The sequence below is a fragment of the Gadus morhua genome, chromosome 19, assembly GCF_902167405.1.
Source record: "Gadus morhua chromosome 19, gadMor3.0, whole genome shotgun sequence".
In the NCBI taxonomy this organism is placed as follows: Eukaryota; Metazoa; Chordata; class Actinopteri; order Gadiformes; family Gadidae; genus Gadus; species Gadus morhua.
In genome coordinates this window covers 14,524,353-14,545,729 of record NC_044066.1, presented here as the reverse complement: position 1 = coordinate 14,545,729, position 21,377 = coordinate 14,524,353, and the positions used below count along the sequence as shown (strand labels likewise).

Sequence of the window (21,377 nt, the reverse complement as noted above, 5' to 3'; positions counted from 1 at the left end):
TCGAGGTGTGCCTGAGCAAGATGCCTCACCCTAGCTGCTCCCAACGAGCTGGCTGTCGCCTTGTGTGGCTGACTCCGCCGTCGGTTTGTGTATATGTGCAAGAGTAAGTGAATGTGTGGCGATACTGTAAAGCGTTTTGAGTGGCCACTGGTTAGAAAAGCGCTGTATAAATGCAGTCCGTTTACCATTCTAGCTGGCAGTTGGTGTTGAACTATTGACCAGGGTTGCAAAGGTCAGACCTGGAACTTTCTCGGCTACAACAGACACACAGCTATCTTACTTTAAAGACAGGGCTAACGTAATCCAAAATAAGATGAAGGACCGAGCAGCAGGGCTATCTTCTTCAGTCAAACCAGAGACCTAAGCACAAGATCTTGATGAATTGCTCTTGGTTGCTCATCTGCAAAGCCTCAACGAAAACCACGGTCAAAGTCTTTGAAGGGGCACGATGCAGCATTTTCTGCCAGCAATAAATAACCTAAAATGTAGGTAGAAAATAGGTTATCACGATTAAATAGGACTAAAACCAATAAATATTAATAAATATGCCCAGTGCACATTTTTCTCGTTACCCTTTAGTGAAGTAAATCTAAACGTTAATGTTAGCCGGAAAACTAATTAGGCTTAAGTTTGACTCAAAGGTTAGCCTGCTTGTGTACGGGTAAACTGAGATGTGTATGAGGATTCAAACTCTGTGACCTCACTGTGTTTATGGCTGCGCTAGCTAATGTTACATGGTGCTGCCTCAGTACAACAGGTGCTGAAGCTGAGTATCATACTTATGGTAATGCAGGGAACTTTTCAAAGCGTAGCCAATGATCAGCTTATGGTGGAAGCAAAGACAGCCACAGGCAAAGGTAATACGGGTTTAGTTCAATTTTAAACAGTTTTAAATGTAAGACGACAGGAGCTAACAGTGAGCCAACAGCTGTGTGCAGCTGCGTAATCCATTTGTATGAGCATTAATGCCTTCATGTACACAAAGTGGTTGGAAGTAGAAAGGCATTTTGGAACAAGTAGCATAGGCCTGCACTTGGGAACCAAACCTGCGTCGCCACAAGGCTACGAGCTAAAAGGTGTATTGCCCTGGTTAGCGTAGTAGCGGGTTGGGCCACCAAACTGCCCGAGTGACTTTTGGCAAAGGTTTTGTTGCAAATTCATTACTTACATGAGGTTCACAATAAACAACTAGCTGTTGGTAGTTGTAATGCCTTGTTTTATTTGTGAGTCAGGTTTTATATTCTAATGATACACCCAAATGTTAAGTTTGTTGTTTTATCTTGACTTAAGTGAAAGCACCTTGAAGTAAGATTACAGTAATTCTAATGCGTAGGTTTCAGTATTTCAGATCATCAAGTCAATAGACTTATCAGCGCGAATTCATTCTTCAAAGAAGGCATTTTGATTTTAGTAATATTGGACAGCGTCCAAAATGCCCGCCCTGCCAACTAAAGTATACAACACACTGATTCAGCACAGCTACAAAAACACACACATAACGCATGCCAGCCCCACTACAGTACACGGCAACACTGATTTAACAAAGCATATGCCACACAACCCACACAAAATGGCGAACAGCACAAGGAGCTGAACCATTCTGGAGTGGTTTCATCTCCGGTTCCGTTCCGGGTCTGTTTAGGTACTGATTGCTTTCTGATTGGTTCGAAGTGCTTCTGGGTGCATTCTAATTGGCTCTTACCTTGTTGTAGTAATGGAGCTGGACAGAATGCCATTGGCCATCGCTGACTCCACCGTGAAGGAAGGGAGACACCGTGGTCTTCGTCTCTCCTGTAGGAAGAGAGTGATGGAGAGAGATGGAGAGAGAGAGAGAGAGAGAGAGAGAGAGAGAGAGAGAGAGAGAGAGAGAGAGAGAGAGATGGAGGGCGAGATTGAGGGAGAGACGGAGGAGGAGGGAAAGAGTTAACAATTAAATCAAGTTCAAAATGCTGATGGATATGTTTCCGCATTAGGATACAGCAACACGTTATATAAAAACATAATTCAAATAAAGCCTATAATGACTTGCCCTAGGTGAAAAAGTGAGACAAAACCAGACAGAGAGAGAGAGAGAGAGAGAGAGAGAGAGAGAGAGAGAGAGAAGAGAGAGAGAGAGAGAGAGAGGAGAGAGAGAGAGAGAGAGAGAGAAAGAGAGAGAGAGGAATGGAAAGGATTGGTAGAACGTACAGGGAGAAAAAGACAAAAGGTTTTTAGGAAATCTGTCTCTCTCTTGTTTACACATCAACACACGCGCACGCACACACACACACGCACACACCACAGCATATTCATACATCACTTCATTGTGTAAACCAGTTTAAACACTCTCTCTCACTTAGAGACTTAGAGAGAGACACCCAACACACACACACACACACACACACACACACACACGCCCCCGACCGCAGCACCCGTCCCGGCTGGGTGTGTGAGCCGAGGCGAGGTTGTGACAGTATGAAGCATGGCTCAGATGTTTGCAGAAGCACGAGGGATTTACGGTGTTAGCTCAAGGCAGGACCCGCCCTGCAGCGGCCCACGGACTGCAGAGCGCGGCCCCGTGTCAGACTCCTGAGGACGGACCTGAGAAGTCGCCGCGGGACCCCCGACCCTCGGTTGTGTGATGGACGAGTTCAGGCGCGTTTTTGCATATCGTGTGCTTGTGTGTGACGGATCCTCTGGACGTTATGAAGATCGACGGCCACGCTGACACTGAGGAACGCTTGCTGAGGATGTCAGATGCAGAAACGTGAAGCTCTGGTGTAGCGCTTCGTGTTTCTGCATCTGAAATCAGCCAGGTATTAGGTTATTAGGTATAACCTAATAATTAGTAGTAACCTAATAACCCGGAAGCACCTTCCAGTTGACCCAGCTACGTATTAATGATCGCTAGGCTTCAGGTGGAGGAAGGAACCTGACAGGTGGATGACCTTCTAATGTAAACAACAACGCAGCAAGGGAACAAGCCACTATTCATTGATACAAGAAAAGACCCAACCTGCTTTCACACGCATACACACATACACACCCCTATACACATGCACAAACACAAATACACACCCTATACACATGCACACGCACACACACACACACCCCTATACACATGCACACGCACACAAACTTGCACCCACCTGTGCATGCACATGCAGACACATAAACACACGCCTGTACACACACAGATTTGACTGTGACAGAATAATGTTGTGACGACGCATGGTAGCAGTCAGGGTGTTTGACCTCCGGTCAAACGGTTCTGGGTTCGATTCCATATCCGTCCCCATCCCAGAGCAGGAGGCCCGGGCCCCGCCCACAGTGACCATGTATGGGTCTCACCTCCAGAGAAGGTGAGCTGGATCTGCTCGTTGACGATCTCCACGGCGATGAAGTCGTGCTTCTCGTTGAACCTTCCGTTGTAGAGCAGCAGAGCATTCCTCTCTCTGGTCGCAAACCTGCAGAAAAAACACTCACAGTTAGCTAGCTTACCAACTCAGCTAACAGTCCAATAGAAACATAGTAAGTTAGCTGACACAACGTTAGCTAGCTTACTCACAGTTAACTAACTCAGCTAACTAATGCAAACAAAACATTCTCATGTTTACAACTTTAACATAACTTCAGGCTACAACATTTTTTTGTGTAAATTGTGTTCGGGAAATGATAAGCTGGCTAGCCAACAATTGCAAGGAACATTTCCAATTGACTAAAATATGTGACGGGTGAAGATACTTGCTGTGTTCCTATTTCAGCCAATCAGAGACAGCTAATGTAACACCCCATGTTTCACTAGAGCTGGTGAAACGTTATGGAATGGTTTAATTTGGTGTTGACAATCATGTACATGGTTTCTTTCTATCTTTGGAAACTAAGCATGTGCCCAAAGACAACGGATGTAGAGAAGTTTAACCTGATAAATGTATGCAAAGAATAAACATATGCGTGGATGTGTGTCTTTGATATATGTGTGTTGTTAATACGTGTGAGAGTTATGTGTGATGTTCAGAGTAAGTGGGCCTACACTCCCAGACCTGTACCTCATAAAACACGCAGAGAACAGAGGAATGTGAGGGTGGTAGAGAAAGGAGAAGGGGAATAACAAGGGAATAAATATGAACTGTTAAAGAACAAAACATGACCAACGTTTAGGATATAAACTTTTTTTTTCTCCGTTATTTATATTTTTTAAGTATTCCCCAACTTCTCTCCAAATCAAACACGGCAAATACAGTCTCTGCGTGTGTTTGTCGGTGTGTGTGTTTGTCGTGTCTGTACGTCTGTGTGTGCGTGTGTGTCGGTGTGTGTGTATGTGCATGCGGTGTGTGAGAGAGAGTTAACTGAGGATTAAAGGGCTCTCGGGTCTTGAGGAAGTTTCGAACAGGATGTCGTCAGGAAACAAGCGTAAGACCGGCAGCCAGCCAGGAAGTCCATCGACTGCCCCAAGTGTGTGTCTGTGTGTGTGTGTGTGTGTGTGTGTGTGTGTGTTTGTTTGTCTGTGTGTGTGTGTGTCTGTGTGTGTGTGTCTGTGTGTGTATGTGTGCTTGTGTGTGTGTTTGCATGGTATGTTTGTTTGTGTGTGCGTACGTATGGCGTTTTAATGCGTGTGTGCGTATGTTTGTGTGAGTAGGTGTGTTTGTGGATATGTGCGTGCGTTGTCGGAGCGTAGGGTAAAGATCCAGTGAGTGAGGGTCTGTGCGTGTTCAGAGTCGAGGTGTGAGATTGCGGGATGGGGTGGGGGTGGGGGGGGGTTGGGAGGGGGGAGACTAGGTGAGGTCACAGGAGTCACTCTGCAGATTCCATTCCGAGCGGCAGGACAGGAAGTAAGGAGAGCAGGACAGGAAGTGATAAGCGCTCTTCATCACAAGGTACTTCCTGTTTTCAGTGAGAAGCAGAACTCACACCCGATCAGTGGAATGATGCTAATGAGAGATGAACGTTGTGTGTGTGTGTGTGTGTGTGTGTGTGTGTGTGTGTGTGTGTGTGTGTGTGTGTGTCTGTGTCTGTGTCTGTGTCTGTGTATGTGTGTGTTTGTGTGTACTTTTTCACTTTTCATGTCTGGCTGTGTGTATAAATTCCTATAAAGTTTGCGAGTTTGTGTGTCGGTCATCATGCATGTGTAACCAAACGTATGCATGTGTTGTCGGGTGCATGTGCGTCTGCACGTGTGTGTGTGTGTCTTTCCGTGTGCGTGTGCGTACATGTGTTTATGAGCCAGGCGGGAAGCGGGGAAGACAATGGGAACGTGCGCACGCCCGGACTCGCCCGGCGAGCAGCGCCCGGCTCCCAGCCTCTCGCTGTTTGTTCCCCTCGCTCCTCGCTAACGACAGCTCCCGGGACGCAGCGGAGCACCGTCGCACCCGAGTGTGTGTGTGTGTGTGTGTGTGTGTGTGTAAGAGTGTGTGAGTGAATCTGTGTGTGAGTGTGTGTAAGAGTGTGTGACTGAGTGTGTGAATGAGTGTGTGCTTTTTAGTGTCTGCCTGAGTGTGTGCGTGAGTGTGTGTGCGTGTCTGTGTGTGTGTGTTTGTCATTGTGTGTGTGTGTGCGTGCAGGTTAAACGCCGGTGTGACCGCGGGAATCAGAACAATCGCTACGCATAAGCTACCTCCCTCAGTCTTTGTAAATCTCCTTGAAACAGTGTTCATTAGTGTATACCTTCTAAATCAGATAATCCACGGACAAATACCTCAAACTAGAGTCAGGAATCAAACCTGCGGCCCCTTCAGTCAGTGTTCTCTACGATGTCAGCGCCACCGCCCCTCTACTGTCATTTCCGTTATCATTTTATTGTTACTATATTGAGTCTGACAGGCACTCCCTCTTCTGTCCTGGCCTCTCTGTAAGGAGGAACACCTCAGAGTGGACCTTCTCAAGGGTTCTCCCTCTCGGCTGAGTTCTGGAAGGTTCCCTTGACCTCTCCGGGGTTCAGTCTAACGGTCGTAAAGCGTGGCTCTGTGCAGCTCTCTGTAATTATGACACAGGGCTTCCCGGCTTGAGCCTGGCCAGACGAGACATGACCTGACGCAACAGCAATGTGTGGACGAATACAAAGCAAACGGTGTGTGTAATGATCATTTTTCCTAGTCCAGGACTTCTTTGGTCGTGTCTTATTACGTTAACTACGCTAAGAGGAGGTCTGTGGTGGAAACAGAGTGTTGCCAATCGCAAATTCCGAGTTCCCAATAAAAAGCGCAGGTTTTCACAATCTCCTGCTGAAAACCTATGAGACGCCCAACAGATGAGACTGATAAAAAAACTAAAAAAAGAATAGAAACAATGAAGGAGAAAAAATGAAAAGCTGAAGCTGAAACATTAAAGATTATGAAAATGATACATTGTCTCTTGGTCTTTCTTCTGACAAATGTACTTATTGTAAGTCGCTTTGGATAAAAGCGACTGCTAAATGCCTAAATGTAAACACAAACGTCAAGAAAACAAGAATCCCTTCCGTCAAACTCAGCCATATCAGTGTCCACATCAGCCGGTGTCGCGGTGAAATGCGCCCCCCTCCCGCCTCACCTGAAGGAGACGGTGAAGTGGAACCTTTGGCGGAGGCCCCTGAAGGTGATGAAGGACTGGCCTGGGAAGCTGCGCGTGGTCATCTCGCAGTAGGGCTTCTCGTACTCCCCCGACGGGCAGTGGCACATGACCCCGCCCATCAGTCGGTTGGCGCACTCCCCGCCGTTCTTACACACGCCCGGCACGCAGCGGCCCGAGTTCACGTTCACCTCGCAGTGGTCACCTGACGGAGAAAGAGCGGGAAAAACACAACAGGAAGTGTTGAGAAATAACGTGTAAAGTTGGCGAGGAAAGAGCGGGAAAAACTAACTGGAAGTGATGAAAACGGTTTGGTTAAAAAAACATTTTTGAATTTTGAATTTAACGGAACGATTATATTCCTGCAATTGGAGGAAAAACGTGTTGTCAAAACCGACAGTACAAACACAAACAGTTTTTATAATTATGATAAATTGCTGTGCTGTAATGAGGAGTGTGAACTTGAGCACTTGAGACAAATCCATTCAATAAAAGTAATTAAATTTCATTGTATTTGTATAAGCCTTCATTACAGCTACAGTCTCAAAGGGCTAAACAGGCCTATTATATTTATGAGCGGGAAATCCCAACAGTGATGAAAACGACTGCTAAGACAACAAATCATCTTGATGATATCCACAGTCGAAGTGTAACCATATGTGAAGCCTTAGCAACATTTTATCTAACTGTTTTACAACCGTCGTTAGCAGCAGAGAGCATAACATGTGTGATTAACAGCCTCTTTGACATACTGCCTGTCATCGGTTTGCTATCTAATGGTTTAAACATACTCCTCTCTTCTGCGGAATGGTAAAGGCTTCCAAATGATTTTAATGAGAACAACAAAGACTTTTTATTAGTTATTTCTTTAAACCACTGATTGAGCTGAAATATAAACGGCGATGGAGAACGCAGACACAGCTGATCATGAATCTCAGCTCAAAGCCCCAGGAAAAGATTAAGAACAGAATCCTTTGGACTGGGTCTGTTGTGGGTTAGCGGGGAACCAACCATATTTGGACAAAACCATTATGGATAGAGCAGAGAGGCGGGGAGAAAGAGAGATAGAAAGAAAGACAGAGAGTGGGAGAAAGTAAGAAAGTAAGACAGAAAAGAAACAAGCAAAGAGCAGAAAGAAAGATACAAAGGAGGAAATCAAAAGATAAATACATGAACACGGGAAAGATTAAAACACACCAAAGGAAAACACAAAGGTGGAGAAATAAAAAGAGAAATAATGTGGAACGGGTCGGAACGAAAAGGAAGGCTAGCTCCAATTAACTCCTGCTTAGCCTGCCAACTGCTGCGTTGGAACTGCCCTCATCAAACGCTCTTTGTCTGTCTGTGTGAAACTAAACCATCCCTAACCCCACATCTGAGATTAAATGAAACTTTGTGAACTGTGTGAACTTCAACGATATGAATATTATCAAATAGTTACACGAATAACGACTCATATCAACAGAGGTCTACACTCACAAAGGGCTGATTGACCTGTCAAACATCGCCATAACTATCACTAAGATTATCATTTGTAACTTAGCCGGTCAAATCACGCCACAGCATTCCCCTCCTGATTCATTATGGGATGCCTGGGATCAGATCAACCAGATCACAGATTCCTGGCCCCTGTGTGAATTCCTTTCCCGCTCCCGGACCCCAAGCGGAGCCTCCATCTTGGCTCGGGTCTCGGGTCAGACGGGCGGCACAACATGTCAACCGACCCATCGAGACAAGATCTGTGTGGGACCAGGTAATGGCCCCTCTCTCTTCGCTCTAATCCCTCTTTCCGAACGGGAATTACCGCTGGGATCCGCTTCCCCCCCCCCCCGCGGAGGAAACCGAAGCTGTGGCCGGAGCTGTCAGCGGAGCCGTAATGGCCGCCGCCGAGGAGGCCTGTGGCCACCAGCGCTGAACTATGACCTCCAAAGGGGGGGGGGGGGGGGGGGGGGGATGGACGCAGGAAGTAGAGCCATGAAGGGGATGGGGAGACAGGAGGAAGGAGAGAGAAGAAGAAAGAGACTGGGAAAAAGGTAGAGAGAGGGAGAAAGAGGAGAGAGAGAGGCAGCGACGGGGAGACGAGGGGAGAGCGAGTGAGCAGTTATAATAAGGTAATTACATCAGATAAGACGGGACGGACAGAGGAAAGGCAGCGAGCGGAAAGGCAGAGGAGGGTAAGAGGGGGCGAGCACACGTCAAGCTATGTGTGTGGGAGAGTCTGCGCGCTTTGTGAAAGAGAGAGAGAGAGAGAGAGAGAGAGAGAGACAGAGAGAGAGTGTGTGTGTGTTTCTGTTTTTGTGTTTCCGTTCTTAGATATATTTGGGTCTCTTTACATTTAGTAAGCATGATTTTGTGATTGCATACGTGTGTCTATGAGTGAGTTGGGGCATGAGGCTGGGACTGTGTGTATGTGGTTTGTGTGTGTGTGTGTGTGTGTGTGTGTGGTGTGTGTGTGTGTGTGTGTGTGTGTGTGTGTGTGTGTGTGTGTGTGTGTGTGTGTGTGTGTGGTGTGTGTGTGTGTGTTGTGTGCGTGGGGGGGGGCCCTGTGGCTCTCAGTATTTAGGGGCCCGTCAACGAGCAGACAGCAGGTATCAGGTGAGCGGGCTTGAGGCAGATTCCTGACGGGGAATATTTCCCTGAATGGGAATGTTGAAAGCTTCCAATTCTTCCTATGGATCCTGTACCTTGGATTCACAGAGTCTGGGGTCTCTGGTCATGTGGTTTGCGTCAAACATCCCTTTGAATTATTTCAGTTAAGATAAGCTAAGGGAAGCTCAGCTAAATTAAGTTTTTTTTTAATTAGTCCAGTTAAGCTAAGGGCAGCTCTGCTGAGTTTAGTTAAAGGTAAACTCAGCTCAGCTCAATTGACTCTGGTTTGGTTTAGTTCAGTTAAGTTTGGCCTAAGATTGTTTTAAACCTGCATATATAGAAAAAAACATGAACTCATCATTAGAACTCTTAGAGGGGTTTTATCTAACTTTAAAAAGCCAGTCAACCCAAAACTGCTTTATTTTTGACGTATGTCTTGTACAATCGTCCACAGAGTAAACTATGCCCTTTCATCACTGTTACTAAAATAAGACTTTAGCATTAGAAAAAACAAAAGTAAAATCCTATTTTTTTTCCAGTCTCTGTCAAACACCTCCATCAATTATCCACTCAGGCACGCAGGTATCAGCCTTTACGTGATGCCGAAGTGCCTTTTAGCAAACGGTTCGACATCAGGACCAAGGGACAGCGAGGCGATGTGTGTGTGGATGTGTGGAGCTCCGTCTGAGCAGCAGTTCATTTTGATGTCTGCGTCCGAGAGAGGGTTATAAGTGTCTCACGGACCCTTATACTTTAACACCACGGTTTGTGGCACATTTCATGCGCATTGCTCAAAAAAACGTTCCAAAAAAAGTTGGGCGCAGGGCACGTTAACTATTGGGATAATACGACCCCTCCTTCCTAGAATGCTCAGCCCAAAAGTACGTTCTTTGAAATCCCATTGTGCGAATGGAAGCTGAAAAGGGGGTTCACCCACACTTGAATGAATAGCTGTGTTTCGTCTACGTATGAAAGCCATCTCATTGCCGTTGCATGGAGGAAGAAGAGGAGAAAGTTGTGTGTTGACTGTTTGCTTGATGCTAGCGCTATCATTAGTGGCTGAGAGAGCTAACAGAACCATTGATTTTGAAGCCATGCGCCGCAAACAAAACGGGCTAATCCGAGGAGATAAAGTGAGAAAATGCTAAAATGCTATTGGGGAGCAGAGCTGAAGGAAGGAGCTGTCCAGATTAGCCTGATGGGCGGCATTCCGTATGCCTTCCTAGCCATAAATCTGAATCGGCAAGTGTGTGCTTAACTTCAGTGAGTGTATGAGTGTGATTGAGTGTGTGGGTGCAGGTGTGCTTCAGTGTGTGTGTGTGTGTGTGTGTGTGTGTGTGTGTGTGTGTGTGTGTGCGTGTGTGTGTGTGTGTGTGTGTGCGTCAGAATGCATGTGTGTCTGTGTGTGTGTGTGAATGCGTGTCTTTGTGTGTGCATGTGTGTGACAAGAGTTTAAGAGAGATTTTGTGCGTTAAATTCTGACATACACGTGAGTTGAGAATACATGTGCTTGAAGGAATGTGTGTGTGTGTGTGTGTGTGTGTGTGTGTGTGTGTGTGTGTGTGTGTGTGTGTGTGTGTGTGTGTGTGTGTGGTAAACATGTGTGAGCATGTGAGAGTGTGTCAGATGTAGGCTGTCACATCGCCTGCCCTTAACACGTACAACTGGGGTCAACCGCAACCTACCGCCAAAGGAGAGCCATCATACAAAACCTGTCTGCACACTCCAGTGAAAGTCATTAAAGGTAATTACCAAACAAGTTCCCACCGATAGATAACCTATCATATCTGCTGGTAAAACAACCGTTTAAGGATCTTTAAGGGTAAGGGTTTCATGTGTCAGACCTTTTCATCTATATTCCATAAAATAACGCACAGACTTCCTTCCTATTACTTTAGGGCGGAAAGGAGAAGGTGGGAGCCTCATCGAATCACCCTGAGAACTAGCGTTCGCATGCTAATCACAGGGCAAGGCTTGTGGCCTACCGCTCACCCCCAAAAGCGCCTCAATTATCCATGGAATTGGTGACTGGCAGTCTGTATCTGTGAGTGTGTCAGTCGGTCTGTGAGTAAGCATACAATTCTTGGTGAAATTCTAGACTGATCATCCGGGAAAGCAGTGGTAGACAGTAGACACTAGCTGGGGTCATCAGGTTTTCCCACGCTAACACATGCTAACCAGTCACTGAGTCAAATTATGTGGGAAAATTAGAGACCGCCTTGCAGTAGGTACAAAAAGACGTGGTTACGTGGTTAGGTCACGTGGTAACAAGTCTAGTATGTTCCTCCAGATAGGAATATATATATATATATTTCGCGTAAGATAAGACCGTAATTTACAGAAAGCTGGAGTAAAATCTTTCTCGAGTCACAAACACTGTGGGACCAAAACCTACCACGACCACAACCACAAAACCTAAAATCCAAACCACAAAACCTTCACTAAAAACCCCTCCAAGCCCCTCCAGATCCAACCCCCCCCCTCCCCCTTCATACCCCACCCCCCACTCACCGGTGAAGTCTTCCGGGCACTCGCAGGTGTAGCCCCCCTCGCGGCTGTGGCAGCGGGCGTTGTTGCGGCAGGGCGAGGAGTAGCACAGGTCGATCTCCGTCTCGCAGTAGTCCCCGGTGAAGCCGGCGGGGCAGCGGCAGCGCAGGCCGTTGATGGGGTGGATGGGCCGGAAGAGCACCGTGTCCGACGAGATGAAGGGCGGCGAGCTGTCGAACTTCAGCACCGACACGCACTTCATGTAGTTCTCGCACGGCTCCCGCAGGCAGATGTTGTCGTCGAACGGCAGCACCTGGGAGAGGGCGAGAGGGTGAGGGAGGGTGAGGGGGGGGGGAGAGAGGGTGAGAGAGGGTGTGAGAGGGAGAGAGAGTGAGAGGAGGATAGGGTGAGAGGGTGAGAGGAGGATAGGGCGAGAGGGTGAGGGAGGGTGAGGGGGTGAGAGAGGGGGAGAGAGGGTGTGAGAGGGAGAGAGGGTGAGAGAGGGGGAGAGAGGGGGAGAGGGTGAGGGGGGTGAGAGGGGTGAGAGAGGGAGAGAGAGGGTGAGAGAGAGAGAGGGGGGAGGGGTTGAGAGAGGGGGAGAGAGGGTGAGAGAGGGTGAGAGGGAGAGAGGGGGAGAGAGGGGGGAGAGGGTGTGAGAGGGAGAGAGGGTGAGAGAAGGATAGGGTGAGAGGGTGAGAGGAGGATAGGGCGAGAGGGTGAGGGAGGGTGAGAGGGGGAGAGAGGGGGAGAGAGGGTGTGCGAGGGAGAGAGAGTGACAGGGGGAGAGGGTGAGAGGAGGATAGGGTGAGAGGGTGAGAGAGGTCGAGTGTGTATTTGTGAGCATGTGTGCATGTCGACCAATGCATGCATTTGCGTGTCCTTGTGTGTTGTAGTGTTGCAGTGTGTGCACATGGTTAAACATTACTTCCGTGCATAAGGATGGTCTTATATGTGTTTTTATGGGAGTTTGTGAGCTTTTGTGAGTGTGTGTGTTTGTGTGTGCATGGATGCAAGTGTGCAAGCTTGTGTGTGTGTTTGTGTGCGTGTGGGCGAGCTTGTGTGTGTGTGACGTGTGTGTGCGTGCATGTCAATGTTTGTGTGTTTGTCTGCATGTTTGTGTGTGTGCGTGGCTTGTGCATGTTCATGTGAACGTGGATGTTTGTGTGCGTGTGTGTGCGCGCGTGCGTGTGTGTGTGTGCGTGCGTGCGTGTGTGCGCGTGTCATCCCCTCACCTGCTGGGAGGAGATGTGCCTCAGCAGCGTGCGGTTCAGGTAGATGTGCTCCTGTAGGTCCTCAGAGGGGAAGTACCGCCCCCCGCCGGGGGCCCCGCCGGGCTGAAGGGCGGAGAAGGTCACGTTGAGGATGGAGCCGTGCACGTCCGTGTCGTTCTGGATGTTGAACACGAACACCGCGTCCCGATTGGTGGAGAGCACGGCGGCCACGCCCTCCAGGAAGAGGGTGAGGAGGCGGGACAGGAAGCGCTCCTGGGACATGTTCTCCAGGCGCACGGTGATGCTGTTGGTCAACATGTCGTCGGTGATGATGGCGACGCGCAGCGTGCACACGGCCACCACCTTGTGGAGCCCGTCTGGGGGACGGGGGGACAGACAGACAGACAGGAGAGAGACAGACAGGAGAGAGACAGACAGGAGAGAGACAGACAGGAGAGAGACAGAACTTCGGTTAGCATGAGATGGCGTCAGGATCTATGGAGCTGCATTCACACGAGCACGGTCAGAAAGGACGGGATGGGAGCTATGAACAGAAGAGTTCGACCGGTCTGAAGCTCACCTCAACTTCCTTCTCTCATCGAACGATCTGTCTATCTCTCTACTCCTCCCTCTTTGTCGGGCTCCATCTGTCTGTCTTTCTGTCTGTCTTATTCCCTAGCCACGCTCTAGAACGGACGGACGGCCGGAGAGACGGACATATGGGTCAATCTATAGGAGGTTATGGGTTCTATAGCGTGGCTCGGGTAATGGAGTCTGTACCAGAAGGATATAGGTTATATAGGGAGATAGAGTCTATACCAGAAGGATATAGGTTCTATAGGGAGATAGAGTCTATACCAGGAGGGGATGGGTTCTATAGGGGAGATAGAGTCTGTACCAGGAGGGGATGGGTTCTATAGGGAGATAGAGTCTGTACCAGGAGGGGATGGGTTCTATAGGGAGATAGAGTCTGTACCAGGAGGGGATGGGTTCTATAGGGAGATAGAGTCTGTACCAGGAGGGGATGGGTTCTAGAGGGAGATAGAGTCTGTACCAGGAGGTGATGGGTTCTATAGGGAGATAGAGTCTATACCAGGAGGTGATGGGTTCTATAGGGAGATAGAGTCTGTACCAGGAGGTGATGGGTTCTAGAGGGAGATAGAGTCTGTACCAGGAGGGGATGGGTTCTATAGGGAGATAGAGTCTGTACCAGGAGGTGATGGGTTATATAGGGAGATAGAGTCTGTACCAGGAGGGGATGGGTTCTATAGGGAGATAGAGTCTGTACCAGGAGGGGATGGGTTCTATAGGGAGATAGAGTCTGTACCAGGAGGGGATGGGTTCTATATTGCGGGCTGATATGCGGCTGACAGGTGGGGGCCAGCTGACGTCCCTTGGGGGCATTACTGCAGAAAGCTCTGTAGTAGTGAGGCCCACTACATGGGTACTGGGTTACACACTGAGTGTGTATGTGTATGTGTGTATCTGTGTCTGTGTGTGTGTGTGTGTGTGTGTGTGTGTGTGTGTGTGTGTGTGTGTGTGTGTGTGTGTGTGTGTGTGTGTGTGTTAAAGTGACAAAGACAAGGTCACAGGTGCCGTGTCTGTCGCTCCCACGACAAATGAGGTCATTTGTCTCCAACCAATTACACACCTCGTGCAATTACAGACACACACACACACACACACACACACACACACCACACACACACACACACACACACACACACACACAACCACACACACACACACACACACACACACACACACACACACACACACACTAACTAACCGGACTAGACATTGGCATTTGGTAACAGCTGAAAGGAGGATTTGAGGGGTTTTTACATTCTGTAACAGAAACTCTTTCCTTTAGGATATCCAGGTATTTAGAAGTAGCAGTCAGTAGACTAAACTTGTGAGGATAAGAACTGCACACACAAATACCTTTTAGATAGACTCATAGAAAGTTTCCACAATATGTTTTATTTCCAGCTTACTTATGCGTCTACAGAGTCTAAGTGTTTAATAGTACAACCGTGTCTGGGTGACGAATAAACTTGAACCATGACACTCTCAGTCGGTAGACCAAGAATTCCTCGCTCTGTCTCCCTCTCTCTACACAATTGTTTGAAGTCAAGAGTTTCAAGTGTTGAACTCAGTTGCCTTTGACACAATCAGTTACCACTTAGCCAAACAAAACAATCTCACACACACACACACACACACATCCACACACACACACACACACACACACACACACACACACACACACACACACACACACACACACACACACACACACACACAAGGTACTCCTGACACCGGGATTAAGTAGTATGTTGTATGCTTAGTCAGACGGCCTGTTTGACATTGCCACTCGTCACCCACTCAGAGGACAAATCAACTGCTCTTTAGTAACCACGGTAACCAGCGCAGATCCGCCAAATTACAATCGGCTGCAATTCTCAACGGCAAACCGACGGGTCCGGAGTGAGGAGGTTTACTTTGGAGAGTATTGATTGGATAAAGTTTCAAAAGGCAAGACAAAAAATTTAAAATAGTGAAGGTGACCTTAAATAAGGTTGTGTGCATTGTGTGAGGCTAATAGAACAGATTTACAGTGAAGGGATATGAAACACTTGAAGAAGGTTTCACTTATCATGTAATTAGCAGTAACTAATAATAAAATACATCTACCATATGAACATACATGCTTCGGCAGAATACATCTGTGTTCTGGAAACGTTAACGTAATCTTCTCTACTGAATGCCCATCTCTTCCAGACGTATTTATAGAGACAGCTGCCAAACAGGAGATCAATGATCACACACATCCATACCACACACACGCGCAACCACACACACAGGCACACATACACACACACGCACGCACACACATACACACACATGCAAGTGCAAGTGCACACACACACTGACACACACATACACAAACACACACTCCTTGATACAGTGGCTCTCACCTAGAAAAGCCTACTCTCTAAACTCCCACGAGCACACACAAATATTTGAACACGCAACATGTGCCAACACAATCGGGCCACCAAGACAGCTGCCCATTGCCAACAGCCGTGCCTCGGCGCACACCCACAACCACACACACACAAACACACACACACCCACACACCCACCCACCCACCCACACACACACACCTGTGGAGTAATCACACGCAACTGTTTACATTCCCCACATGTCATGTCATTTCTTCAGCTCCCGGATCCTCATCCAACATTCAACCTTCATGAACCCAGACCAAAGCCTCAGCCACCTATTGCCCCCCTATTGCCCCGGCTGATGACCTATTGCCATCATCAACATCCATCTACATTAACATTGAGGGCATTTAGCAGATGCTTTAATCCAAAGCAATTTACAATAAGTACATCTGTCAGAAGAAGGAGAAACAACAATGTATCGCTGTCTGTACAGTAAGGACGTTTATCGAACAAATTGCCAAGCACTAACAATTGCTAGGTTAACCCATTCTCTGTACACAACAAAGATAACCAGGATAAGTAGCTACACGATGCTCAGTACTCTTGTTAATGGTAAGGACGTACGACCTTCAATAACATTCAACCTCCATCCACCCAGACCACGGCCCCCTGACCCCCCAGCTCTGACCGCACACTCGGTGGCCAACTGAATGGATTTACCGCAAATGAATCACGTCCTTCGGTTTCCCATCCCAGCGAGCGCTCAGAGCTAAGATGGAACCAAGATGGCCGCCGTGAGGTCGAATGAGGCCCGTTAAATATCACTTATTCAATATTTAATATGGATGATTTATGTCTGGGCGTGGGGCCATTGTTCCCTATCACAGGATGGGAAACACGGCTATCAAAAACAGGATATGCAGTACGCAAGGTATTACTGATACATACTGAAATATAAGTGTACTATGTGTTACACAGTGTGAGGTACAGACTATACATACATTTTAGATACTGTACAATAAAATTACGCTCTGTTTGTTTTAGGGTTAACAATGGATTGTAAATCCTGATTAAATGTTTGCTGTGCAAACCAATCAGCAAACCAATCAACTTACTCTAATGTCTTTATGATGGCCTTGAACGTTTTATTACAAGGATTCGAGATAAATCAGATTAATTATTAACCAATCCGATCTGAGACTGATGAATCATTGACCAATCAGACATCAGTTCATTGTGGACCAATGAGAGGGCAGCCTGATGCGGTCAGCTTGGAGGTAGGAGGTGTTAATGAGCTGTTGACACAGCGTGACACAAATTGTGTTGTGGTACGACACAAACGGATGTTACCACACACACACACACACACACACACACACACACACACACACACACACACACACACACACACACACACACACACACCCTCCAGGACTGTTTACACTGGGTGTTTAGAGAGAGGGGGGGGGGGGCAGTCAAACACATCAATGAAAAAACAAACAGACAACTGTGACGACGAAACACACACACACACACACACACAGGTGCCAAGCCCACCAGAGATGGAAGAACTTAGGAGGTCTCCCACGCACCTGCACACACACACACACACACACTTAGCACCTGCACACACACACACACACACACACACACTTAGCGCCTGCACACACACACACACACACACACACACACACACACACACACACCACACACACACACACACACACACACACACACACGCGCACACACACACACACACACACACACACACTTGTACACAGGAGGTAGTAGCAGCTTGCATAGTTAAGGTTAAAGACACTATTGAAATTTGTTTTTACAAAAACTTTATTTTTTATAAATGTGTGAATGAATAACTAGTTCTTAAGGATCTTAAGAAACCTGTTGGTGGTGGAGTAAAGTGCTTTTATAGAAGAGGAAGTGGTGAAAAGTTAATTTTATTGGTGTCATGCTTTACTGGGGAAGGAACAACAGCCATTCATGGAAACTAAAACCTTAACAGGTGTTTGCAAATTCCTTACGAACAGACAACTCTCTCTTTCTCTCCCCATATCTTTCCCTCTCCCTCTCTCCCTCTCTCTCTGGAGCTTTCAAATATTTGAATCCAAACAAAGAGTGTAAAGCCAGCAGGTTCCGACCAATCAGTGAGCAGATGTATATCCAGTTGCCCCTCCCCATTGGCCACACCTGAATGCCCCCTAGCCTATAGGGAGGAACTGACAAACAAATAGCAAGAACAACTGGAAAGGCAATCACTCAAACAAACCAACACACCGACACACACACCCACACACATACATCAACGATATCTTTCTCTTTTTAGCTCTCTTTCAAAGAATTACCTTTAATTGGCTCCATTAGCAGAACACTGTCTATACAATATGGGGTGCTTATGCATTAGATTCTACTGCATAAGCACCCCATATTGTATAATTCTAATGATTAGAACATACAGCACATGTCTCTCTCTGTCTCTCTGCTTCTCCCTCTCCCTCTCTCTCTGCCCACCAAGATCACATATCAGACAAGCCAGCAGACACGCCCCCGGGACCACCCAATGTACCCCCCCTAAATACCCCCCCCCCCTTTGATACCCCCTACAGCCACCGGGTGACCCCACATTGTCGGCTGTCACCATGGTTACGAGGGTTGCTGCTGTTGCCATCAGTCCGAGCTACGTTAGAAGCAAGGTTGTAAGCAGACCTTTGACAACCGACTTACACCCATTCATGCACACATTCACACACTGACGGCGGAGGCAGCCATGCAAGATGACTGCCAGCTCGTCGGGAGCAGTGAGGGTGAGGTGTCTTGCTCAGGGACACCTCGACACTCAGACGTCTAACCAATCGGCAGACGCCAGAGGAACACTGTTTAATATCGCATTAACATACTGCACCACTCAAACGTTAACACAGCGCACACACTAAAACATTAACATACCGCACACACATACAACGAAACGTTAACACACCGCGCACACACCAACGCATTAACATCCCCTATACACACACACAGAACCTTGGTCCTCCTTTTGGATCAACACAATGACACACAACCACACACATGCAAAAACACATGCAAACACAAGCGTGCACAGATACAAGCACACACACACACACACACTCACACTCGCACTCGCACACGCACACGCACACACACACACACACACACACACGGCCAGACCAGGGTTAGATAATTGACCAGAGGAATGTCTGGGGAGGCAGGGAGGGAGGCAGGGAGGGAGGGAGGGAGGGGGGGGAGACAGAAAGAGAAAAGCGAGAAAGGAAGACATTGAGCAGCATGGAGAGACAGTGAGGGGTGGGGAGGAGAGTGAGAGAGACAGAGAGAGAGACTATAGCCTATAGTGTGTACTGTTTGTTTCCCATCGTTAGTAAAAGTAATGATTGACCGGAGTGGCTGAGTCATTCATCGTGTGTGTGTGTGTGTGTGTGTGTGTGTGTGTGTGTGTGTGTGTGTGTGTGTGTGTGTGTGTGTGTGTGTGTGTGTGTGTTTGTGTGGGAGTGTATTTGCCTGTGTGTGTGTGTGTGTGTGTGTGTGTGTGTGTGTGTGTGTGTGTGTGTGTGTGTGTGTGTGTGTCTGTGTGTATGTGTGTGTGTGTGTGTGTGTGTGCATTAGCCTGTGTGTGCGTGCGTGTGCGTGTATGTTCCTGTGTGCGTGCGTGTCCACTGTCACCGCTGATCATTCCATGAAGCAGCTTCCGGCCCAGTCGGTCCTGGTATGATTTGACTCCGGGACCACTACCGGTCATTTCCACCAGTCCAACCCCCCCCCTCATCAGCTCCGTAACCAACAGAAGCCTGCAGGGTCCCGATCCCGGGCCAAACCCCACAGAAACCACCCGGCTACAGTATCTGTGGCCCATTTAGCGAAGAAAGGGACATCTGTTGAGGCCTCTGACAATACTAAACGACCCGGGAGAGAGAGATGCCAGGGGGGGGGCGACGAGCCAACGCCGCGTCAAGCCGGAGTCGGCAGTTTGGCAGTTGGGCGGGCGGTGATTAGGTTAGCCGCTAGCTAGGCTAGGCTAGGCTACATGCTAATGGGCTCGTTAACCGTGGATACAAGAAAACAAATAGTGTCTTGGTCTTTGTGTGTGAAGCTATCAAAACAAAGATTATATTTGATCAATAATACGCCTTTTATAGTTTTTTATATTTGACTTATTTTGTAGGTCTACATCCGTGTTCTTTTATATTTCCCTCTTTTTTAAATTTCTTTATGGTATTATTAGCTTACTTTCTTATTTAATTCTTATATTTCAGTGTTTCCATTTTACAGGGGTTGATTTTTCATAACGTCAATGTTTATTTCCCTTGCCAATAAAGCTCTTTAGCATTGAATTGCATATCGTAAAGACGCCGATCGTGAACGTTTTGTATGCGGGCTTCTGTCCAGGCGCCACTGATCCATAAAGTTGAGGAGAGCGAAGCCTGGAGTCACACTGAACACCATTAGTCTCTCCCCTGTATATGCTATCATCACAGCTAGGTGCACTTAGCAGCTACGATAGCGTCTTGGGCGAATGTCTCCTTGATGTGTCGGCACACTTTCGGGATGATGCAATGTACACACATTTAGTAGAGCTGAGGCCTGACTTGAATAAAGATTTGATGAGTTTGAAATAAGTCTATTCCCAAATGTCCCGGAGACTTAGAAGCTGCTGTGAGATTTATGAATGGTTCATTTAAGACGCATTTTGTTCATTCTTTTATTTCTAAGACATGCAGAAAGTCCAAAAGCCTTGTTATTCCACATGGTCCCAGACACACTAACTGATAACACAATCAAACACACCCACACACACGTAGAGAAGTTTACAGAGTTGTCATTCAAGTATTTCATTGTAGAACTGTGTAAACTTGAGTCAGTCAACTAAGAATCTCCCTCTCTCGTTCTCTCTCTCTCCTCCATCTCCTCTCTTTCCTCCTCTTTACTCTCTCTCCGCCTCTCTCCTGCCTCTCTTCCCTCCCCTACTCTTCCTGTCTCTGTCCTCTATGTGTTCACTTTATTCTCTCTTCAGGGAGACTTGTCAACTTACATCCTCCTCTTAAGGGGTCAAAGGTTGTAAGGTTCCAGGGGTCGCACCCTGCCCCACCCTTAAAGATTGACAACTCCAATAAAATCAATCTCTTAACGGAACTAAGACACTGAAGACGAGAAACTAGAATAATCACGCTCGAGTAGCGAAAACATTTATCTGAGGAGGGTTACTTTCACAACGGGTGTATGTTAAAAACGTCATAGCTCCAACATCGTTCGTGTCTAGAGCTTCTTTGTCTCTCTTGAGTCGTACGACAAGCAAATAATGTTTGTATGGCAGTTAATGTGTGTGCTGTCTTATTTTGATGTCTCGTTCAGGATTTTCCGTGTGTGTGTGTGTGTGTGTGTGTGTGTGTGTGTGTGTGTGGTGTGGGTGGGTGGGTGGGGGGGGGGGCAGAAGTCATCGGACACTTAGAAACACTTAAACTGGTGACCAAGGCAACCGTAGAAATTAAGTCTTGGCACTGACCTAAATACTGACCAGAGAGAGAGAGAGAGAGGGGGAGAGAGAGAGAGAGACACACACAC

General features: G+C 47.5%; 1 protein-coding gene across 1 annotated transcript in view; it reads right to left on the bottom strand.

Moving 5' to 3' along the window:
- celsr1a (cadherin EGF LAG seven-pass G-type receptor 1a) overlaps nucleotides 1-21,377 on the bottom strand; it is a 94,526-nt gene that overhangs the window by 48,887 nt on the left and 24,262 nt on the right. The window contains 5 exon segments of the mRNA XM_030342458.1: nucleotides 1,703-1,791; nucleotides 3,331-3,446; nucleotides 6,508-6,730; nucleotides 11,626-11,914; nucleotides 12,834-13,189. Coding sequence (XP_030198318.1) covers nucleotides 1,703-1,791; nucleotides 3,331-3,446; nucleotides 6,508-6,730; nucleotides 11,626-11,914; nucleotides 12,834-13,189 — 1,073 coding nt within the window.